The 19,276-nt window shown below is 49.5% G+C and overlaps 1 protein-coding gene across 2 annotated transcripts in view; it reads right to left on the bottom strand.

Moving 5' to 3' along the window:
- Positions 1-19,276, bottom strand: part of NXN (nucleoredoxin) — a 180,423-nt gene that overhangs the window by 87,796 nt on the left and 73,351 nt on the right. Inside the window, exon 1 of one of the 2 annotated variants that reach the window (XM_009431521.5) lies at positions 10,588-10,670. The exons of the other annotated variant lie outside the window; for it this stretch is intronic. Coding sequence (XP_009429796.1) covers positions 10,588-10,608 — 21 coding nt within the window. The 5' untranslated portion in view covers positions 10,609-10,670. Of the gene's footprint in view, positions 1-10,587; positions 10,671-19,276 lie in introns of those variants that run through there. 2 annotated transcript variants of the gene reach the window in all.

Genomic DNA, 19,276 nt, shown 5'->3' on the forward strand with positions numbered 1-19,276 from the left:
TGTCAGGAGCCACCCCATTCTGAACCACGGGTCCAGGTTTCTCCACCGAAGCAGCTCCCAGGTCCCCAGTGTTAGGCAGAGCGGATTTCAGTCAGGAAAACTACGCAAGGCCATGTTCTTAGAATCTCTCCAACATTATTCTTGGCTCTGCTGACATTGCTTTGGCTTTTAAAAATCAATAAATTAAGCAAGCAGAAGGTTCTCTAACATCCAAGCTGGACTAAAGGGTTTTGCTCTTACCGAGCCAGAGGGAATATTTATTCCAAGAGACGTAAGATAGATTCTGCTGGACACCTGACACTTGCTCATGATTCTTCCCTGGGAGGCCGGCAGCGCACGGAGAGGCTTCGCTCCATCGGAACCAACACCGTTGGCCGGCGCGGTGGCTCACGCCAGGAATCCCAGCACTTTGGAAGGCCGATGTGGGGGATCACCTGAGGTCAGGAGTTCGAGACCAGCCTGGCCAATGTGGTGAAACCCCATCTCTACTAAAAATACAAAAAATTAGCCGGGACTGGTGGCACACAGCTGTAGTCCCAGCTACTCAGGAGACTGAGGCAGGAGAATCACTTCAACCCAGGAGGCGGAGCTTACAGTGAGCCGAGATCGCGCCATTGCACTCCAACCTGGGCGACAGAGTGAGACTCTGTCTCAAAAAAAAAAAAGAAAAAAAAGAAATAATACCTCTCACTACACTGGATGGTTTGAATTCCAACCTAAAGCAAAAAGAGGAAGGCTTTGATCTCATTTTATTGTTTATCGTAACATATTTGCCTGACAATCTGGATAAAACAAACAAACTTTTATTTTGTTTTTTATTTATTTTTTTTCAGATCCAGGCTGGAGTGCAGTGGAGTGATCATGGCTGCGGCCTTAACCTCCTGGGCTCAAGCAATCCTCCCACCTCTGCCTCCCAAGTAGCTGGGACTACAAGGCGTGAACCACCACACTTGGCTAATTTTTGTATTTTTTTTTTTTCTGTAGAGATGGGGTCTCACCATGTTGCCCAGGCTGGTCTCGAACTCCTGGCCTCAAGCAATCCACCCGCCTCAACCTTCCAAAGTGCTGGAATTACAGCCGTGAGCCACCGCGCCTGGCCTCAGTCTTTTATCTGGTGGGAGCTCCATAAATCCATGCTAGCTGACCGGCCAGTCCTCTCCCAGGCAAGTGGCCACAGCGACGAAGGTTTGGCGGAGGTGCAGGGGGAGGTGTGGACAACGTACAGTCACAAGACAGCGTCCAATTCAGTGAGCGTGACTGGGGAAGCTGCCGTTCATGAGCTCTTGTCACCAACTTGGGAAGCTGCCGTTCATATGCTCGTCACCAAAGTCAAGAATACCTTCTTCTGCACCACATTCTCAGAGATTTTCCAAATCCCGGGCATTTTCAGGCATTCACTCCCTCCACTAAAACCCCACAGCTTACTCCTCCCAAGTGAAGAGGCCAAGAAAAGAATCCATTTTATTTGTCAGAACCGGCCATAAGGTAAACAAATACAAAGAAAGTGTGTGCTCGCCAATTAAACAGGAATGCAGGCTTCTGGCGGAGACATGACCCCATTTTTCCATTCGCTCCATGTCAGTGAACCACCGTCACAGAGCTGGCCCCTATGGCTTGAGGGGGAAAAAAGAGAAAGGCTTTCTACGTGTTTCTACGTGCCTTTTCCACCTCCTTTTTCCTAAGAAAAAGGCAGAATTCCATTTGACCCAATTCCCATTCGATGGAAAAGAAGAACAGAGCGGCAAGAACATGGGCTTCAGCGTCACGGAGGCCTGAGTTTAAACCCTTGGATCTATGACAACCCACTAGCCGTGAGGTTCAAAGCAAGTCCATCAGACCTCTCCAAGCCTCAGCTCCCTCGTGTAAAACAGAGAGGTCTGTAACTGCCACACGGGTCACGGTTGAGAAGCGTGCCAGGTACAGCACATGCTCAGGAGTGTTCCTGTCTCCTCAACTTGGGTTCATACGACACGGATGGGGTGCAGGTACCGTACGGGGCACAGAGATGGACAGAAAGCAGGGTTTAAGGGACTTCTCATGCAATAAAAAGGAAAATCCGTATCTTACAGCAGGACTAAGTTCCACGAGATTAGTTTTAATTTATAATCTTTACTTCTTTGAGACAGGGCCTCGCTCTGCTCCTCAGGCTGGAGTGCAGGGTGCAAGCACAGCTCACTGCAACCTCGACCTCCTGGGCTCAAGCGATCCTCCCACCTCAGCCTCCTGAGTAGCAGGGACCACAGGCGTGCATCACCACTCCTGGCTAATTTTTAAAATCATTCTGTAGAGATGGGGTCTCGCTGTGTTGCCCAGTCTGGCAAAGAAATCCTGGGCTTAAAGGATCTGGCCACCTTGGCCCCCTAAAGTCCTGGGATGACAGGCATGAGCCACCACACCTGGTCTCAGCAAGATTTTTTGACTTCAAGAAAACGAGGGTGCTCTTAGGTCTTCAGACAATTGCTATTATCAATCATAGCAAAAAATAAAAAATAAATACAGCTGGGATGAGAGAGGACGTTCTAGATGCATCAGAACTTACATAAAGATTGACAGAGGCCAGGTGTGGTGGCTCGCACCTGTAATCCCAGCACTTTGGGAGGCCAGGGCAGGTGGATCACCTGAGGTCAGGAGTTCGAGACCAGCCTGACCAACATGGAGAAACCCCGTCTCTACTAAAAATACAAAAATTAGCTGGACATGGTGGTGGGCACCTGTAATCCCAGCTACCCAGGAGGCTGAGGCAGGAGAATCACTTGAACCCAGGAGGTGGAGGTTGCTGTGAGCTGAGATCGCACCACTGCACTCCAGCCTGGGGGCGACAAGTGCAAAACAAAACTCCATCTCAAAAAAAAAAAAAAAAAAGATTGACGGAGCCACTTGAAACATCTGACTCAGAAGAAACAAGAACCAGAACGCTGGGGGTTCTAAGCCTTACAGCACAAAGAGAAAGACACTAATGTTTGTGGTTAACAGATGGATTGTGGTCAGGAAACAGGTTCAAATCTCATCTCCACCACCTGCCAGCTATGTGGCACTTACCTTCTCAGGAGGATTAAGTGAGAAGACAGAGCAGAAAGCCCAGTGCCTGCACGTGCCCTGTGCTTCAGTGATGAAGTTACTGTTGTCAAAACGTACTGAAAAGCTCTAAGCCCTGATACCCATAGTGATCCTGCATCAGAGGCAAGAAGACCACAGGAAGGTAGAAATGAATGAGAAATGCAGAGAGACTGGCCGGATGCGGTGGCTCACGCCTTTCATCCCAGCACTTTGGGAGGCCAAAACAGGTGGATCGCCTGAGGTCAGGAGTTCAAGACCAGCCTGGCCAACAAGGCAAAACCCTGTCTCCACTAAAATACAAAAATTAGCCTGGTGGTGGCGTGTGCCTGTAATCCCAGCTAGGAGAATCGCTTGAACCCGGGAGGCGGAGGTTGCAGTGAGCCGAGATTGCTCCATTGCACTACAGCCTGAGCAACAGAGCGAGACTGTGAAAGAAAAGAAAAGAAGAAAGAAAGAAAAAGAAAGAAAGAAGAAGGAAAGAAAGAAAGAAAGAAAGAAAGAAAGAAAGAAAGAAAGAAAGAAAGAAAGAAAGAAAAGAGAGAGAAAAGAAATGCAGACAGATTAATTGTTGGCTGTTGCAGAATGCAAAATGAGGAATGACAGCCGGGTTTCAAGTCTAAGGCTGTGGATATTTCGGAGCCTGGTGAAAAGCAAAGCACTGCCACGTTTTCCCTTCATTTCCCCAACCTGCCGTAGATCACGTACCCCCACTCACAAAGAGCACACGCCCAGTACCCCATCCCTCTCACCAGGATGAAGAAAGACACCCAAAACCCAAGGTCCAAACTTAGGAAGAAACTGAATTCAACACAACAAAAGTCAACACCTCATGTGTAAAGGATCTTAATTAAACAGTATCAAGCATGCCGGCGTGAACTCAGTGTCTGGACCTACTCATTATGAAATAAACTTAAGAATAAATCCCATCTAAGAACAGAAAAAAACCAGCAACTCTCATGCACATCAAATGCTGTTCTCAATGATCCTTTTCCCTCTGAACGTCACAAAGCAGGTGGGAGATAATTAAAGTTTGAATAAAATTTGTTTTATATGCCTCAGTTGGAACACTTTTGTTCCGCAAAGCTCTTCCCGCTCCAGCCCAAAGATGCACCCACAAAGAAAGAAATTTTTCTTTTTGTTTTTTGAGACGGACTCTCACTCTGTCGCCCAGGCTGGAGTGCAGTGACACAATCTCGGTTCACTGCAAGCTCCACCTCCCAGGTTCACGCCATTCTCCTGCCTCAGCCTCCCCAGTAGCTAGGACTTACAGGCACCCACCAGCACACCTGGCTAATTTTTTGTATTTTTTTTTTTTAGTAGAGATGGGGTTTTCACCTTGTTAGCCAGGATGGTCTCGATCTCCTGACCTCGTGATCCGCCCACCTCGGCCGCCCAAAGTGCTGGGATTACAGGCATGAACCACCGCATCTAGCCAAGAGTTTTTTCAAAATAATATTTTTCTGGATTTTTCTGGTTACATCTGGGGTTTTATGACTTCTGACAGATAAGGGTGGAGGAGATAATTTACGAAAAGAAACATCTCTCTTGATCCATATTTACATTCCATAAGGGAGTGAGTTTGGCTTTTGGATTCTCCTCCCAGGCCTATCAGGGGAATAGAATTCTTGCTCCTATTTGATGAGATTTATGGGGCAATGAGGTCTGTGGGGCTGATGCTGCACCACCTGCTTCATGAATACGGCCCCTCCATTTGCAAAGCGCTGACTTGGAACGTTTGTATTTTTCCCTTACAAATCAATCAATCTGTCTGTCTGTCTGTCTGTCTGTCTGTCTGTCTATCTGTCTGTCCGCCCATCCGTCCGTCCATCCATCCATCTCACTCTGTTGCCCAGGCTGTCACACAGTGGCACGATCACAGCTCACTGCAGCCTTGACATCCTGAGCTCAGGCGATCCCCCTCAGCCTCCCGAATGGCTGGGACCACAGCTGTGTGCCACCACGCCCAGCTGATTTTTTGTAGAAATGAGGTCTCATCATATTGCTGAGGCTGGTCTCGAATTCCTGAGCTCAAGCGATCCTCCCACCTTGGCCTCCCAAAGTGCTGGGATGACAGGCAGTGAGCCACTGCACCCGGCCTAAATCTCTCATGTTTATAAGCGGTCATCTGATGGCTTTCCATCCCATTCACACACATTTAGCATCCATATCTGCCTTTAATAAAAGGTCATAATACAGCCCTGGCATCACAAAAGCTAACCAGAGAACACTGAGGATATCAGCTCATGAAAATACTCTGTCTACAATGAGACTAGGACAACTGTCTTCCTTTTCAGAAAAGGAAACTGAGGCAGTGAGAGGCTACGATGCTTCAACACGGGGGACCTCAACCCAAGACTTGTGCTTTTAGTTCCATCACAGATGCATCAGAGACTGTACTTAGTTGGGGAGTAACCTAAGCTAACCTCACCATGCACAGCCCAACAGGGAACCTAAACTAACCACACCATGCACAACCCAACAGGGAATCTAAGCTAACCCCACCATGCACAACCCAACAGGGAATCTAAACTAACCCCACCATGCACAGCCCAACAGGGAACCTAAGCTAACCCCACCATGCACAATCCAACAGGGAACTAAGCTAACCCCACCATGCACAACCCAACAGGGAACCTAAAGTAACCCCACCATGCACAACCCAACAGGGAACCTAAACTAACCCCACCATGTACAGCCCAACAAGGAACTAAGCTAACCCCACCATGCACAACCCAACAGGGAACCTAAACTAACCCCACCATGCACAACCCAGCAGGGAACTAAGCTAACCCCACCATGCACAACCCAACAGGGAACTAAGCTAACCCCACCATGCACAACCCAACAGGGAACTAAGCTAACCCCACCATGCACAACCCAACAGGGAACCTAAACTAACCCCACCATGCACAACCCAGCAGGGAACTAAGCTAACCCCACCATGCACAACCCAGCAGGGAACTAAGCTAACCCCACCATGCACAACCCAGCAGGGAACTAAGCTAACCCCACCATGCACAACCCAACAGGGAACTAAGCTAACCCCACCATGTACAGCCCAACAGGGAACTAAGCTAACCCCACCATGCACAGCCCAACAAGGAACTAAGCTAACCCCACCATGCACAACCCAACAGGGAACCTAAGCTAACCCCACCATGCACAACCCAACAGGGAACCTAAGCTAACCCCACCATGCACAACCCAACAGGGAACCTAAGCTAACCCCACCATGCACAACCCAACAGGGAACCTAAACTAACCCCACCATGCACAACCCAGCAGGGAACTAAGCTAACCCCACGATGCACAACCCAACAGGGAACTAAGCTAACCCCACCATGTACAGCCCAACAGGGAACTAAGCTAACCCCACCATGCACAGCCCAACAAGGAACTAAGCTAACCCCACCATGCACAACCCAACAGGGAACCTAAGCTAACCCCACCATGTACAGCCCAACAATTAGAACTTAGGGCATTTTAATTGGACTCAGACCTCAGGGTCTGAATTTAAGAAGGTGACAGTTACAGGAATGTGTGTAGGGATTATGGCTGGAATGCTGCCTCTCACTTACAGTTGACCCTCTTCCCAGGACTCTCCAAATCCACCTGGTGCCTCTCTTCTGCCCCCGCACAGCCAGGCCACCCCTCATCTAAACACCAGGTTTCCAGCACTGGAGCCTCACAAGCTCATCCCCACCCACAAAACACTCACAAACGCACCTGGCAAGTCAGTGTCTGTATAGCAGGTCTCGCAGTCTCAGCACTGCTGACACTTTGCTGGGAAAGGGTGGGGCGGGGTGGGGTGTGTGGGGGGGTGCTGTTCCGCACATTGTAGAATGTTCATCGCTGTCCCAGGAAATGCCAGTAATGCCCGCTTAGTGACAATCGAAAATGGTTCCAGAAGCCCAGGAGACTTTGAGACCAGTGAAACAATTCTGTATGATCCCAACCTGGTGGATGCATGTCATTCATTATGCATTCGTCAAAACCAACAGTGTCCAACACAAACAATAAACCCTAAGGTAAGCTGTGAACTTCAGATAGTAACAACGTACCCATACCAGCCCCTCAGTTGTAACAAATGTAGCGCACCAATGCAAGATGGTAATGACAGCAGGAATACCTGGAGGGCAAGGGAGGGGTACCTGTGAACTCTCTGTACTTTCTGCTCAGTTTTTCTGAAAACCTAAAACTGTTCTATGAAACAAAGTCTATCAATTAAAAATTTAAAGTCTTCAGACATTTGCCTATGTCCCTAAAGGGCAAAGCTGTTCCGCTTGGCCGCTGCGGAAGGGAGAACACACCTACACAGGCCAAGTCTCCAGCAGGGCAATGCTCTCGTTACTTCCACGAGTCAATCAGTGCAGTTGTATCAGGCCACGTTCCTGGACGGAGACTGGAAAAGGTGAGCTTTCTGAGTGCGCGTGGGTTGTGGACACTCCTCTGGGGGATAATCTTTTTAGGGGAGAAAGCATGGAGCCCAGTCTCAGGAAACCCTAGGCAGAGGCTGGAGACAGAGGCCTAATCCTCCCGTCCCAGCTTAAAAGACAGCACCTTGGTTGCTATATTCACTCTGGTGAGAATGCCCTCCTTGGATTTCCCTTTTTCAAAAATTATCTCCATCGCTCAGTAGCCTGACATAAGAAATGGAAAGAAGCCTTGGCCTTCAAAAAAGGCCAGAGGAAGCATCTCAACTCCCTGGAAGCCAGAGGAAGCATCTCAACTCCCTGGAAGCCAGAGGAAGCATCTCAACGCCCTGGAAGCCAGAGGAAGCATCTCAACGCCCTGGAAGCCAGAGGAAGCATCTCAACGCCCTGGAAGCCAGAGGAAGCATCTCAACCCCCGGAAGCCAGAGGAAGCATCTCAACTCCCTGGAAGCCAGAGGAAGCATCTCAACCCCCGGAAGCCAGAGGAAGCATCTCAACTCCCTGGAAGCCAGAGGAAGCATCTCAACTCCCTGGAAGCCAGAGGAAGCATCTCAACTCCCTGGAAGCCAGAGGAAGCATCTCAACTCCCTGGAAGCCAGAGGAAGCATCTCAACTCCCTGGAAGCCAGAGGAAGCATCTCAACTCCCTGGAAGCCAGAGGAAGCATCTCAACCCCCGGAAGCCAGAGGAAGCATCTCAACTCCCTGGAAGCCAGAGGAAGCATCTCAACTCCCTGGAAGCCAGAGGAAGCATCTCAACCCCCGGAAGCCAGAGGAAGCATCTCAACTCCCTGGAAGCCAGAGGAAGCATCTCAATGCCTGGAAGCCAGAGGAAGCATCTCAACGCCCAGAACCTGGGGGTCCTGCCGGGGGCAGCCTCTGCAGCTCTGCCACTGGTGTCCGCAGGGACGGGCGGAGACATGACGGAGGCGCCCCAAGAAGACAGTCCCCAGTTTTGCTAAACCGGCTGCTAAAATACCCCCTTCCATCTGAATACATAATTGAGATGTGACTGCACCAACTTTAAATCCACTTGGCTTCAGGCATTTGCACGGCTGAAACGTGGGCACACCTAGGTCCCCGCTGGCCGCCTTCATGATTCCCTGGAATCCTGGCTCTCCCTGATTGCCTTTCTCTCTCATCCTTTCCTTTCACCCTTTCCTTTTTTTTTTTTTTTTTTTTTTTGAGACTAAATCTCACTCTGTCGCCCAGGCTGGAGTGCAGTGGCACCATCTCGGCTCACTACAACCTCCGCCTCCCGGGTTCAAGTGATTCTCCTGCCTCAGCCTCCCGAGTAGCTGGGATTACAGGCATGCGCCACCACGCCCGGCTAATTTTTGTATTTTTAGTAGAGACGGGGTTTCACCATGTTGGCCAGGCTAGTCTTGAACTCCTGACCTCAGGTGATCTGCCTGCCCCAGCCTCCCAAAGTGCTGGGATGACAGGCATGAGCCACCGCGCCCGGCCCACCCCTTCCCTTCATAGTTCATCTTCTCTAATGGAGAGAGGAAGAAAAGAGGGTACTCAAAGAAGCAAAAAAATGAGAGAAAATGAGAGATGATCAAACATAAACCACCATGGGGACTGCTGCCATGACACAGCTGGGTATGGGGAGAAACAGAATTCAGCAACCTTCTAAAGCTGCTACAATAATACTTTCTGGTTTAAAAAGACCTAATGTGGCCGGGCGCAGTGGCTCACACCTGTCATCCCAGCACTTTGGGAGGTCGAGGTGGGCAGATCACGAGGTCAGGAGATCGAGACCATCCTGGCTAACACGGTGAAACCCCGTCTCTATTAAAAATAAAAAAAAAAATTAGCCAGGCATGGTGGCAGGTGCCTGTAGTCCCAGCTACTCAGGAGGCTGAGGCAGGGGAATGGCGTGAACCTGGGAGGTGGAGCTTGCAGTGAGCCGAGATCGCACCACTGCACTCCAGCCTGGGCGACAGAGCAAGACTCCGTCTCAAAAACAAACAAACAAACAAAAAAAAAACCTAATTTTTCCCAACATCATTAATTCTTCTCAACAATGTAATATCTTCCAAGGTGAATCTTTTAGTAAAATGGGCTTTACAAACTGTTGATGAGCTAGGGGCAGTGGCTCACACCTGTAATCCCAATGCTTTGGGAGGCTGAGGTGGGGAGGATTGTTTGAGGCCAAGAGTTCAAGACCAGCCTGGGCAACAGAGCAAGACTATCTCTACAAAAAAATTAAATAGGCTGGACACTGTGGCTTATGCCTGTAATCCCAGTACTTTGGGAGGCTGAGGCAGGCGGATCACCTGAGGTTGGGAGTTTGAGACCAGCCTGACAACATGGAGAAACCCTGTCCCTACTAAAAATACAAAAAATTAGCCGGGCGTGGTGGCGCATGCCTGTAATCCCAGCTACTCGGGAGGCTGAGGCAGGAGAATCACTTGAACCCAGGAGGCAGAGGTTGCAGTGAGCCGACATCGTGCCATTGCACTCCAGCCTGGGCAACAAAAGCAAAACTCCGTCTCAAAAAAAAAAAAAAAAAAATTAAGTAAGCGAGGCATGGTGGCGTATGCCTGCAGTCCTAACTACTTGGGAGGCTGAGGTGGATTATTTGAGCACAGGAGTTTGAGATTACAGTGAGCTGTGATCATGCCACGGCACTCCAGCCTGGGCAACACAGCAGACCCTGTGTCTAAAACACAAGAATAAAAAACAAAGAAGTAGAATTATTCCCGTACCTCTCCACGTGCGTGAGAGGATTAAGCCGGCTCATGCACATACAGCACTTAACATGTTGCCTCGCACACCGCATAAACTTACCAGACGTTAACTATCGTCTTCGTGTTTCAACTTCGCTTTAAACTAAAATATAAACATTTATTAAACTATCCAGTTCTCCCACTTCTCATCTTAGTCACCCCAGCCCAGGGAAGTTTTTGTGGAATTGACAGATGACATCTGTTTTTACAGAGAGTTGTTTCTGGTGATAGAACCTTCTCCTCGACTTCAAAACTTCCCTAAATTCTCTACAGCAGACACTTGAACCTCTGCAGATCTCGAAGATGCTAATAAAATGGACCACGCGGTCCTGACCACCCGCCTCTGGCCACTCAACAAACTCACCCTATTTCTCAGTTCCTGCATATCACACACAATATTCTTCTGTTTTTCCCAAGCCAGTCCCCTCCTAGGCCTGTTGCAGTGACGCCTCTCCTAGGAAAGTCCCCGCGGCAGATACACAGACTCTGTAACGGAAACTCCGGCGGGCCTAACAACAACGTCACTGTCACAGACGCGTGAGCTTTGACAGCCAGGGACTGGTAACCCACGGCCACCGCGCCCAAGAAAATTATTTCCCATGGGAGAAAGGAAACTACGTTCAGCTCCTGGCAGGTCCCAAGCAAGTCCGAGCCAGGCTTGCGGCGAGGCGAATGCTCTGTCCTGGGAAAGGGAGGCGGAGGTTAAGGGCTGTTCCCACCCTCCAGTGACCCAGATGGGAAAGGCAGCTGCGTGGACATCAAAATGACAGCAGAGACGTGTGGCTTTTCCCCAGCGTCACTGAAACGAAGCCAGCATGGGCTGCCCCACACTGTTTACAGGACAATCAATTAGCAAGATGGATCTCATGATTAAGACAAACTCAATTTCTTCTTGAAAGCACGTTCTAGGGTGGGGTGCATCCTTACCACATCAGTCAGATGTCAAAAGGCAGCACGTAAATTGAATAAGGGAAGGAAAATGCCGGGCGGCCTCATTCACGTCCGGCATGTTCCGCTATTATTGAAAGGAAATTGAGAAATTACAGACAGTACTGCCTACTAGCTTCGCAATGCCCCGTCCTAGGGCAATCCGCAAAGACTTCCTCAGTGTGCTGTCAAGTCTGTGTTAAATGAATTCTTGGTCCAGCATTTTTTTTTCTTTTATTTTTTTTTTGAGATGGAGTCTCACTCTGTCGCCCAGGCTGGAGTGCAGTGGCACGATCTCGGCTCACTGCAACCTCTGCCTCCCAGGTTCAAGCAGTTCTCCTGCCTCAGCCTCCCGAGTAGCTGGGACTACAGGTGCCCGCCACCATGCATGGCTACTTTTTCTATTTTTTTCTTAGTAGAGATGGGGTTTCACCATGTTGGCCAGGCTGGTCTCGAACTCCTCACCTCAGGTGATCCGCCCGCCTTGGCCTCCCAAAGTGCTGGGATGACAGGTGTGAACCCCTGCTGCTGGCCAGTTAAGATTATTTTAAGGATAACTTGATATTGTGCACTTCAAAGTTCTCCATGGATTGAGCTGGTCAAGCAATGCTTAATTTTCAAGTAACTACCACCTACTGCTGTGCCTTTCTTCCTTACAGCCATTCATCTTTGTTCCTGTCTCCATGGGGCTCAGGGTTTCTCAACCTCAGCACTTGGCGGCTGGATGGTTTCTCCCTGGTCGAGGCTGGTCTGTGCATTCCAGGATGTCCAGCAGCACTACTGGTCTTTACCATCCCCCCAAGACCGGACAAACAACCCTGGGGGAAAAACTGCCCCAGTTGAGAACCACTGTCCTAGTTCCATGCACTCTGCTCTCCTGGGACACACCCCTCTTCAGCTCCCCCGCCTGGAACACCTTTGATCCCATCTTTACCTACTAATTCCCACTCTGCCATCTGGAGCTCGTCCGGACGCCACCTCCTCTGAGCAACTACTCTGAGGCCAGGCGTAATGTCTCACCCCTGTAATCCCAGCACCCTGCCTGGAACAGCTTTGATCTTCTTTACCTACTAACTCCTACTCTGCCATCAGGAACTTGTCCGGACGCCACCTCCTCTGAGAAACTACTCTGAGGCCAGGCGCAATGTCTCACACCTGTAATCCCAGCACTTTGGGAGGCTAAGGTGGGAGGACCACTTGAGGCCAGGAGTTCAAGACCAGGCTGGGTAAGATGGAGAAATTTCATCTTTACAAAAAATACAAAAATTAGCCAGGACGGTAGTGCACACCTATAGTTCCAAGCTGAGGTGGGAGGACTGCTTGAAACTGGGAGGTCGAGGCTGCAGTGAGCCATGAGGGCACCACTGCACTCCAGCCTGGGTGACAAAACAGACTGTCTCAGAAAAACAAAAACAAAACAAAAAAACTACTCTGAGAGTCATTTCTTCCTATCCCCTCCCTGCAAAGAAGGAAGGACAGGGCTGGGATTCTGCCTCTGTGCATTCCTTTTTTTTTTTTTTTTTTTTCTTTTTTTTTGAGACAGAGCCTTGCTCTGTCACCCAGGCTGGAGTGCAGTGGCACGATCTTGGCTCACTGCAACCTCTGCCTCCCGGGTTCAAGTGATTCTCCTGCCTCAGTCTCCCGAGTAGCTGGGATTACAGGCACCCACCACCATGCACGGCTAATTTTTGTATTTTTAATAGAGACGCGGTTTCACCATGTTGGTCAGGCTCGTCTTGAACTCCTGACCTCAGGTGATCCACCTGCCTCAGCCTCCCAAAGTGCTGGGATTACAGGCGTGAGCCACCGCGCCCGGCCTGTGCATGCTTTTCTTACAGCACCTTTTATATTAATAGTACTATAACTGTCTCCTTACTTTGCTTAATACTCCATCTATCCATCCATTAATTCAACAAATATTGATGTGCTGGGTACAAAAAATAAGACCCTGAGAGAGACACCTGGATGCCTGCTCTCCTGAGCTCATATTCTCGTGAGGGAGGATGATCAATAAGCAACAATAAACAAGAAAATGGCAGGTATTAGTGAGAGCTGCAAAGAAGATACAGCTTGCTTCTCTCTCCCGTAGGAGATTTAGCTCCTTGAGGGCAAAGACTGATTCACTCATGATTATATCGTCAGGAATTAGCGCTGAGCCTTAAAAAACAAAACCACGGATTCCGCACTTTCCTCCTTTCTCTCCTCTCTGTTACGGAGATTTAGGTACAGGGTTTCTTTTCCTGGGAGACAATAAAAAAAGCTTCCTGCAGGGAGGGTCTTGCCCAGTTGATAAATTTTACAAGCTGGGGGCGGTGGTGCACGCCTGTAGTCCCAGCTACTAGGGAGAATGAGGCAGGAGGATCGCCTGAGCCCAGGAGTTCGAGGCTGCAGTGAGCTATCATCATGTCGTTGCACCCCAGCCTGAGTGACAGAGCGAGACCCTGTCTCTAAATTAATTATTTTCACAAAGGAAATCAAAGGGCTTTTGTTAAAGTAAATGATATTCTCAAGCTATAGAGTTTAACACTAAAACTTTTCTGAGGGCCGGGCGTGGTGGCTCATGCCCGTAATCCCAGCACGTTGGAAGGCCGAGGCGGGCAGATCTCCTGAGGTCAGGAGTTTGAGACCAACCTGACCAACATGGAGAAACCCCGTCTCTACTAAAAATACAAAATTAGCGGGGTGTGGTGGCGCATGCCTGAAATCCCAGCTACTTGGGAGGCTGAGGCAGGAGAATCACTTGAACCCGGGGGGCAGAGGTTGTGGTGAGCCAAGATTGCGCCATTGCACTCCAGCCTGGGCAACAAGACCGAAACTCCGTCTCAAAACAAAAAAAGGAAAAAAAAACACAAACTTTCTGAAGATATAGCCAAAAAGCTTATGAAGAGAGATAGCATTTTATAGACGGAGAAATGGAGGCCTGGAAATGGTGAGCTGCCCAAGGCCACAATGCCAGGAACCCAGAGGTGACCATCTGGCTTCAGAGCCCACTCTTCCCCACCAGATTCCCAGCTCTTGCAGGAACAGAGAGGCACGAGGAAGGTACAAACATCAGAAGGAAATCTCTTTCCTCCCAGGAGGCTGTTGGCAAACCATGGCATCAGGATCCTCCCAGGGTGGGAAGGGAGGGTGGTGAGTTTATTTACAAGCAAAATGAATCTGCCCGTTCAAGGAGAAGAAACATGAATGATACTAGTTTTTCAAATTCTTACCACTGGGACTGGCCCTAAACTTTAGCACTTTATTAAAAAGCCAAAAACCACTCAAAAGCTAACGTCTACAGAGAAGACGGCCAAAAAAAAAGTACCTTTTTTTTCTCTTCATGGAAAGTTTTCTAATATTTAAAAGCTCAGGATTATTCTGCAGAGACGTTAAAAATGACCCAATCTGCAGGGCTGGAAGCATCTTCTGGGAGGCAGGGGAGTTTTGAGAGAAAAGTGTGGACTTTATGAAAAGATAGATCTGCATTCTTTTTTTTTTTTTTTTTTTGGATGGAGTTTAAGCTCTTTTTGCCCAGCCAAGAGTGCAATGGCACGATCTTGGTTCATTGCAACCTCCACCTCCCGGGTTCAAGTGATTCTCGTGCCTCAGCCTCCCGAGTAGCTGGGATTGCAGGCATCCACCACCACGCCTGGCTTATTTTTGTATTTTTAGTAGAGATGGGGTTTCACCATGTTGGCCAGGATGGTCTCGATCTCCTGACCTCACTTGATCTGCCCACATCGGCCTCCCAAAGTGCTGGGATTACAGGCATGAGCCACGGCGTCCGGCCAGATAGATCTGCATTCTCATTTGTATCCAGTAAACCCCTCTGAGCCTCGACGTCACCCTCTGCAACATGCAGGGATCTGTGGGGGGAGATGATCTCTACATGAAATGGAATAACAGTATCTGGCACAAAGGCAGACACTTAATCAACGCTAGCTCCTTTCCTCTCCGCAGTTTATTCCGGGGAAGAACTCTGGCCTGGGAAACAGCAGACCTGGTCCAACTCCCGGCTCTGCCAGATCCCAAGTGACTCAAATGCTTCAGCTGCCCTGACCTCTGCTTCCTCGTTACTAAAATGAAAAGCACGGGATCTACCTCCAACAACAGTCATAGGATTCAAGGACACCAGGACACCTCCCCCATGAAAACCAGGGCAATGAATTCAAACAAAGCATATTAACTAAATCTAAATCTAAATCGATGGCATTTTGTCCCACAAACACTCAGCCTGAAAGTCTCCCCCTCAGCTTGCTGTTTGTTTTTTTGTTTTGTTTTGTTTTTTGGAGATGGGATATCGCTCTGTCGCCCAAGCCGCAGTGCAGTGGCGCAATCTCAGCTCACTGCAACCTCTGCCTACTGGGTTTAAGTGATTCTCCTGCCTCAGCCTCCTGAGTAGTTGGGCTACAGGTACCCACCATCATGCCCAGCTAATTTTTGTATTTTCAGTAGAGACGGGGTTTCGCCACGATGGCCAGGCTGGTCTCAAACTCCTGACTTCAGGTGATCCACCTGCCTCAGCCTCCCAAAGTGCTGGGATTGCAGGTGTGAGCCACCGCACCCGGCCTCAGCTTGCTGTTTAAACATGGTCTCATGCAGAGCCATCTGCCTGTGAGCTGGACAGCGACACGGTCCAGGGTTCCAGCCCTCCAGGGTCATCTCCCAAAAATACCCTTGGGTGTTTGTCCCAGCTAGTGAGTCAGGACTGCACCTGATACCAGGGAACAGTGTTGCTGCTATCAGGGCATCTCTCGCCAGTTTCATTATTCACTGCTCCCACTCGCACGACGGACCCACGTCCGCCGTCCGTTCCAGACATAAGCCAACGCTCGCTCTGGCGTTCTCAGAAACGTTCCGGTAACAGAAAAAGCTTTTTAACTTCCCGTGAGATCCATGAGGATCCGTGAGGTTGACACTTCAAGTAGAAGGCACGAGAATGTCCTTCTGAACCTGAAAATCACGGTGAAGGTCCTCGGGACATCTACATCGAGGCAGAAACAGATTTACTAGGGAGAAGGCAGTGGAGAGAAAAAGGCGACACAAGAAAAGATGCTGCCTCACTGGGCCATCCTGCCCCGTCCCTCCCCCAAACACAAGAAAAGATGCTGCCTCACTGGGCCATCCTGCCCTGTCCCCTCCCCCAAAAGGTGAGCAGAGAAAGCTTTTTAAAGGCAACTGTCACTCAGTGGCAATGCCACTGGCTTTCTAGGACTTACTTTCTTCCCTCCAAACCTGTTTACGAAGGAGACGTGAGGAAAAAAGGTAAGAGTCACACAGAACAAGCACCACGACAGCCCCCCCCATCATCAGCCCCTCCCATCATTCCATCCACCACCCCGGTACTCACACTATTTTAACACAACACAATGGCCTCTGCCCATCTTTTTTTTTTTTTTTTTTTTTAAGACTGACTTTCGCTCTTGTCACCCAGGCTGGAGAGCAATGGCGCGATCTCAGCTCACTGTAACCTCCGCCTCCCGGGTTCAAGCGATTCTCCTGCCTCAGCTTCCCAGGTAGCTGGGATGCACCATCACGTCTGGCTAATTTTTTATATTTTTAGTAGAGATGGGCTTTCTCCATGTTGGTCAGGTTGGTCTTGAACTCCTGAACTCAGGTGATCCGCACACCTCAGCCTCCCAAGGAGCTGGAATTACAGGCTGAGCCACTGCACCCAGCCTCCCCTCCCATCATTGCATCAACCACCCTGGTACCCACAATATTGAACACAATATATAACTATAACAACAACAATAATAAAAGCAGCTAACAGTTATGAGGTGCTCACCTCTTCAATTCTCCTACAAGTTTTTTTGTTGTTTGTTTTTGTTTTGAGACAGAGTCTCGCTCGGTCACCCAGGCTGGAGTGCAGTGGTGCCATCTTGGCTCACTGCAACCTCCTCTTCCCGTGTTCAAGCGATTCTCCTGCCTCAGCCTCCCGAGTAGCTGGGATTACAGGCGCCCGCCACCATGCCCAGTCTTTGTTTCTTGATCTATGCTTTTTCTTTTTTTGAGACAGGGTCTCGCTCTGTCACCCAGGCCGGAGTGCAGTGGTATGATCACACCTCACTGCAACCTCTGCCTCCCAGGCTCAAGCAGATTCTCCCACCTCCACCTCCTGAGTAGCTGGGACTACAGGCGTGCCCTACCACACCCAGCTAACTTTAAAATTTTTTGTAAAGACGGTGTTTTGCCTTGTTGCACAGGCTGGTCTCAAACTCCTGGGCTCAAGTGATCCTCCTGCCTCAGCCTCCCAAAGTGCTGGGATTCCAGGCGTGAGCCAGCACACCCAGCCTCTGCTACAAGTTCTATACATATGGGCTCACTTAGTACCCACGACAACCCTTTGAGGTATTATTATCCCCATTTTCCAGATAGAACACTGAGGTTCAGAGAGGCTAAGGAGCTGCCGGAAGTCATACAACGTATTATGACCGCAGCCAAAGGGCCTGACGCCTGCCTTCATTCAGGGTAGACCAAATCCCCACTGGGGTGGCCCCTTCCGAAGCCAACCTCACCCCCCACGGGCAGATTCCTAAGAAAATTCACGCTCCCTTGTTTGTGGTAAAAGTCACTAGTCTGTGGACAAGGAGGAGTTAAGGCTACATTTGTAGACGCAGAACCAAGTTTTCTGAGTTTTGTGGGCTGAAGTCAGACTTGTAGCATTAACTTTAACGTAAATTTTTTTGGAGGTGATTCATGTAGAATTCCTGCCAAGAATTTTCATAATTAGACTGAATAAGGCCAAACTCTGTCTGTACATGCCTCACCGCGTCGACTGCCCTAAGAGTTCCTCTGCAGCCCCAGCAAAGCCTGGGGAAGGGCTGGCCGAGCGGGCTTCCAAAACTCCCAGGCTGTAAGCGGGGCTTGCTGCGAAGAGCGGGACCTGCGGGCTGCCCGGACGTTGGACGCCGTCCGGCTTCCATCCGACTGACCGGCCCCAGTTCTATGGTGCCCCGTGGCCACTAAGGACAAAAGGAAAGGACACACACATCGGAAAAAGCTTATAAAACAAGAGCCTTTCCCAGCGGCCTCCTTTCCGAGGGCTGTAAAGTCTCTCTCTCTCTCTGATGTGGTGATTTTCAGCATTTTCCCCCCCACTTTGACCCAACACATTCCCATCAGTAACAGGAACTCAGTTTGTTTTTGAGACACAGCCTCGCTCTGTCACCCGGGCTGGGGTGCAATGGTGCCATCTCGGCTCACTGCAACCTCTGCCTCCCGGGTTCAAGCGATTCTCCTGCCTCAGCCTCCTGAGTAGCTGGGATTACAGGCGCATGCAATCACATCCAGCTAATTTTTGTATTTTTAGTGGAGATGGGGTTTCACCATTTTGGCCAGGCTGGTCTCGATCTCCTGACCTCAGGTGATCCGCCCACCTCGGCCTCCCAAAGTGCTGGGATGACAGGCGTGAACCACCATGCCCGGCCCTTGGCAGTATTTTTTACAGGTAAGGGAAGAATACACATCTTTACTCCTCACCCTTAGAGAAGCAGAGTCTGTATAGCAGGGGGACATGAAGGGTTTGGCAAAGCCCCCTGCAAGGTCTGTTTCCCGTCTTCCGCTCCTCTTCACACACAAGCGTGTGTGCCACATTCACACTCCTACACCCACAACTACGGATCTAACACACAGTCCACAGACATACACCCTGCCAATGAATCAAGACTTACCTGGAAGGCTATGTCATTAAAATCACAGGAATTATATTAAAATTCTAAAATAGGCCAGGTGCGATGGCTCACACCTGTAATCCCAGTATTTTAGAATGCCGAAGCAGGCAGATTGCTTGAGCCCAAGAGTTCGAGACCAGCTGGGCGACAGCAAGACCCTGTCTGTAAATGTAAACATATATATATAGATAGATGCCGGGCATGGTAATGCACACACATAGTTTCAGCTATTCAGGAGGTGGGAAAATCCCTGGAGCCCAGGAGCTAAGAGGCTGCAGTGAGCTAAGAATGCACCACCACACTCCAGTCCAGATGACAGAACGAGATCCTGTCAGTTAAAAATAAAAAAAGTGAAATAAAGAATGTATAAGTTTCTTAAAGCAGTCTTCAAAACAGAAAGGGAAGTTTAAAGCAACCTGCTGCCCCAAAATGGAGGGGTGCTCTTACAGGCTAGAACGCAGTAAAATATGA

Source organism: Pan troglodytes, chromosome 19 (assembly GCF_028858775.2).
Source record: "Pan troglodytes isolate AG18354 chromosome 19, NHGRI_mPanTro3-v2.0_pri, whole genome shotgun sequence".
NCBI classification, from domain to species: domain Eukaryota; kingdom Metazoa; phylum Chordata; class Mammalia; order Primates; family Hominidae; genus Pan; species Pan troglodytes.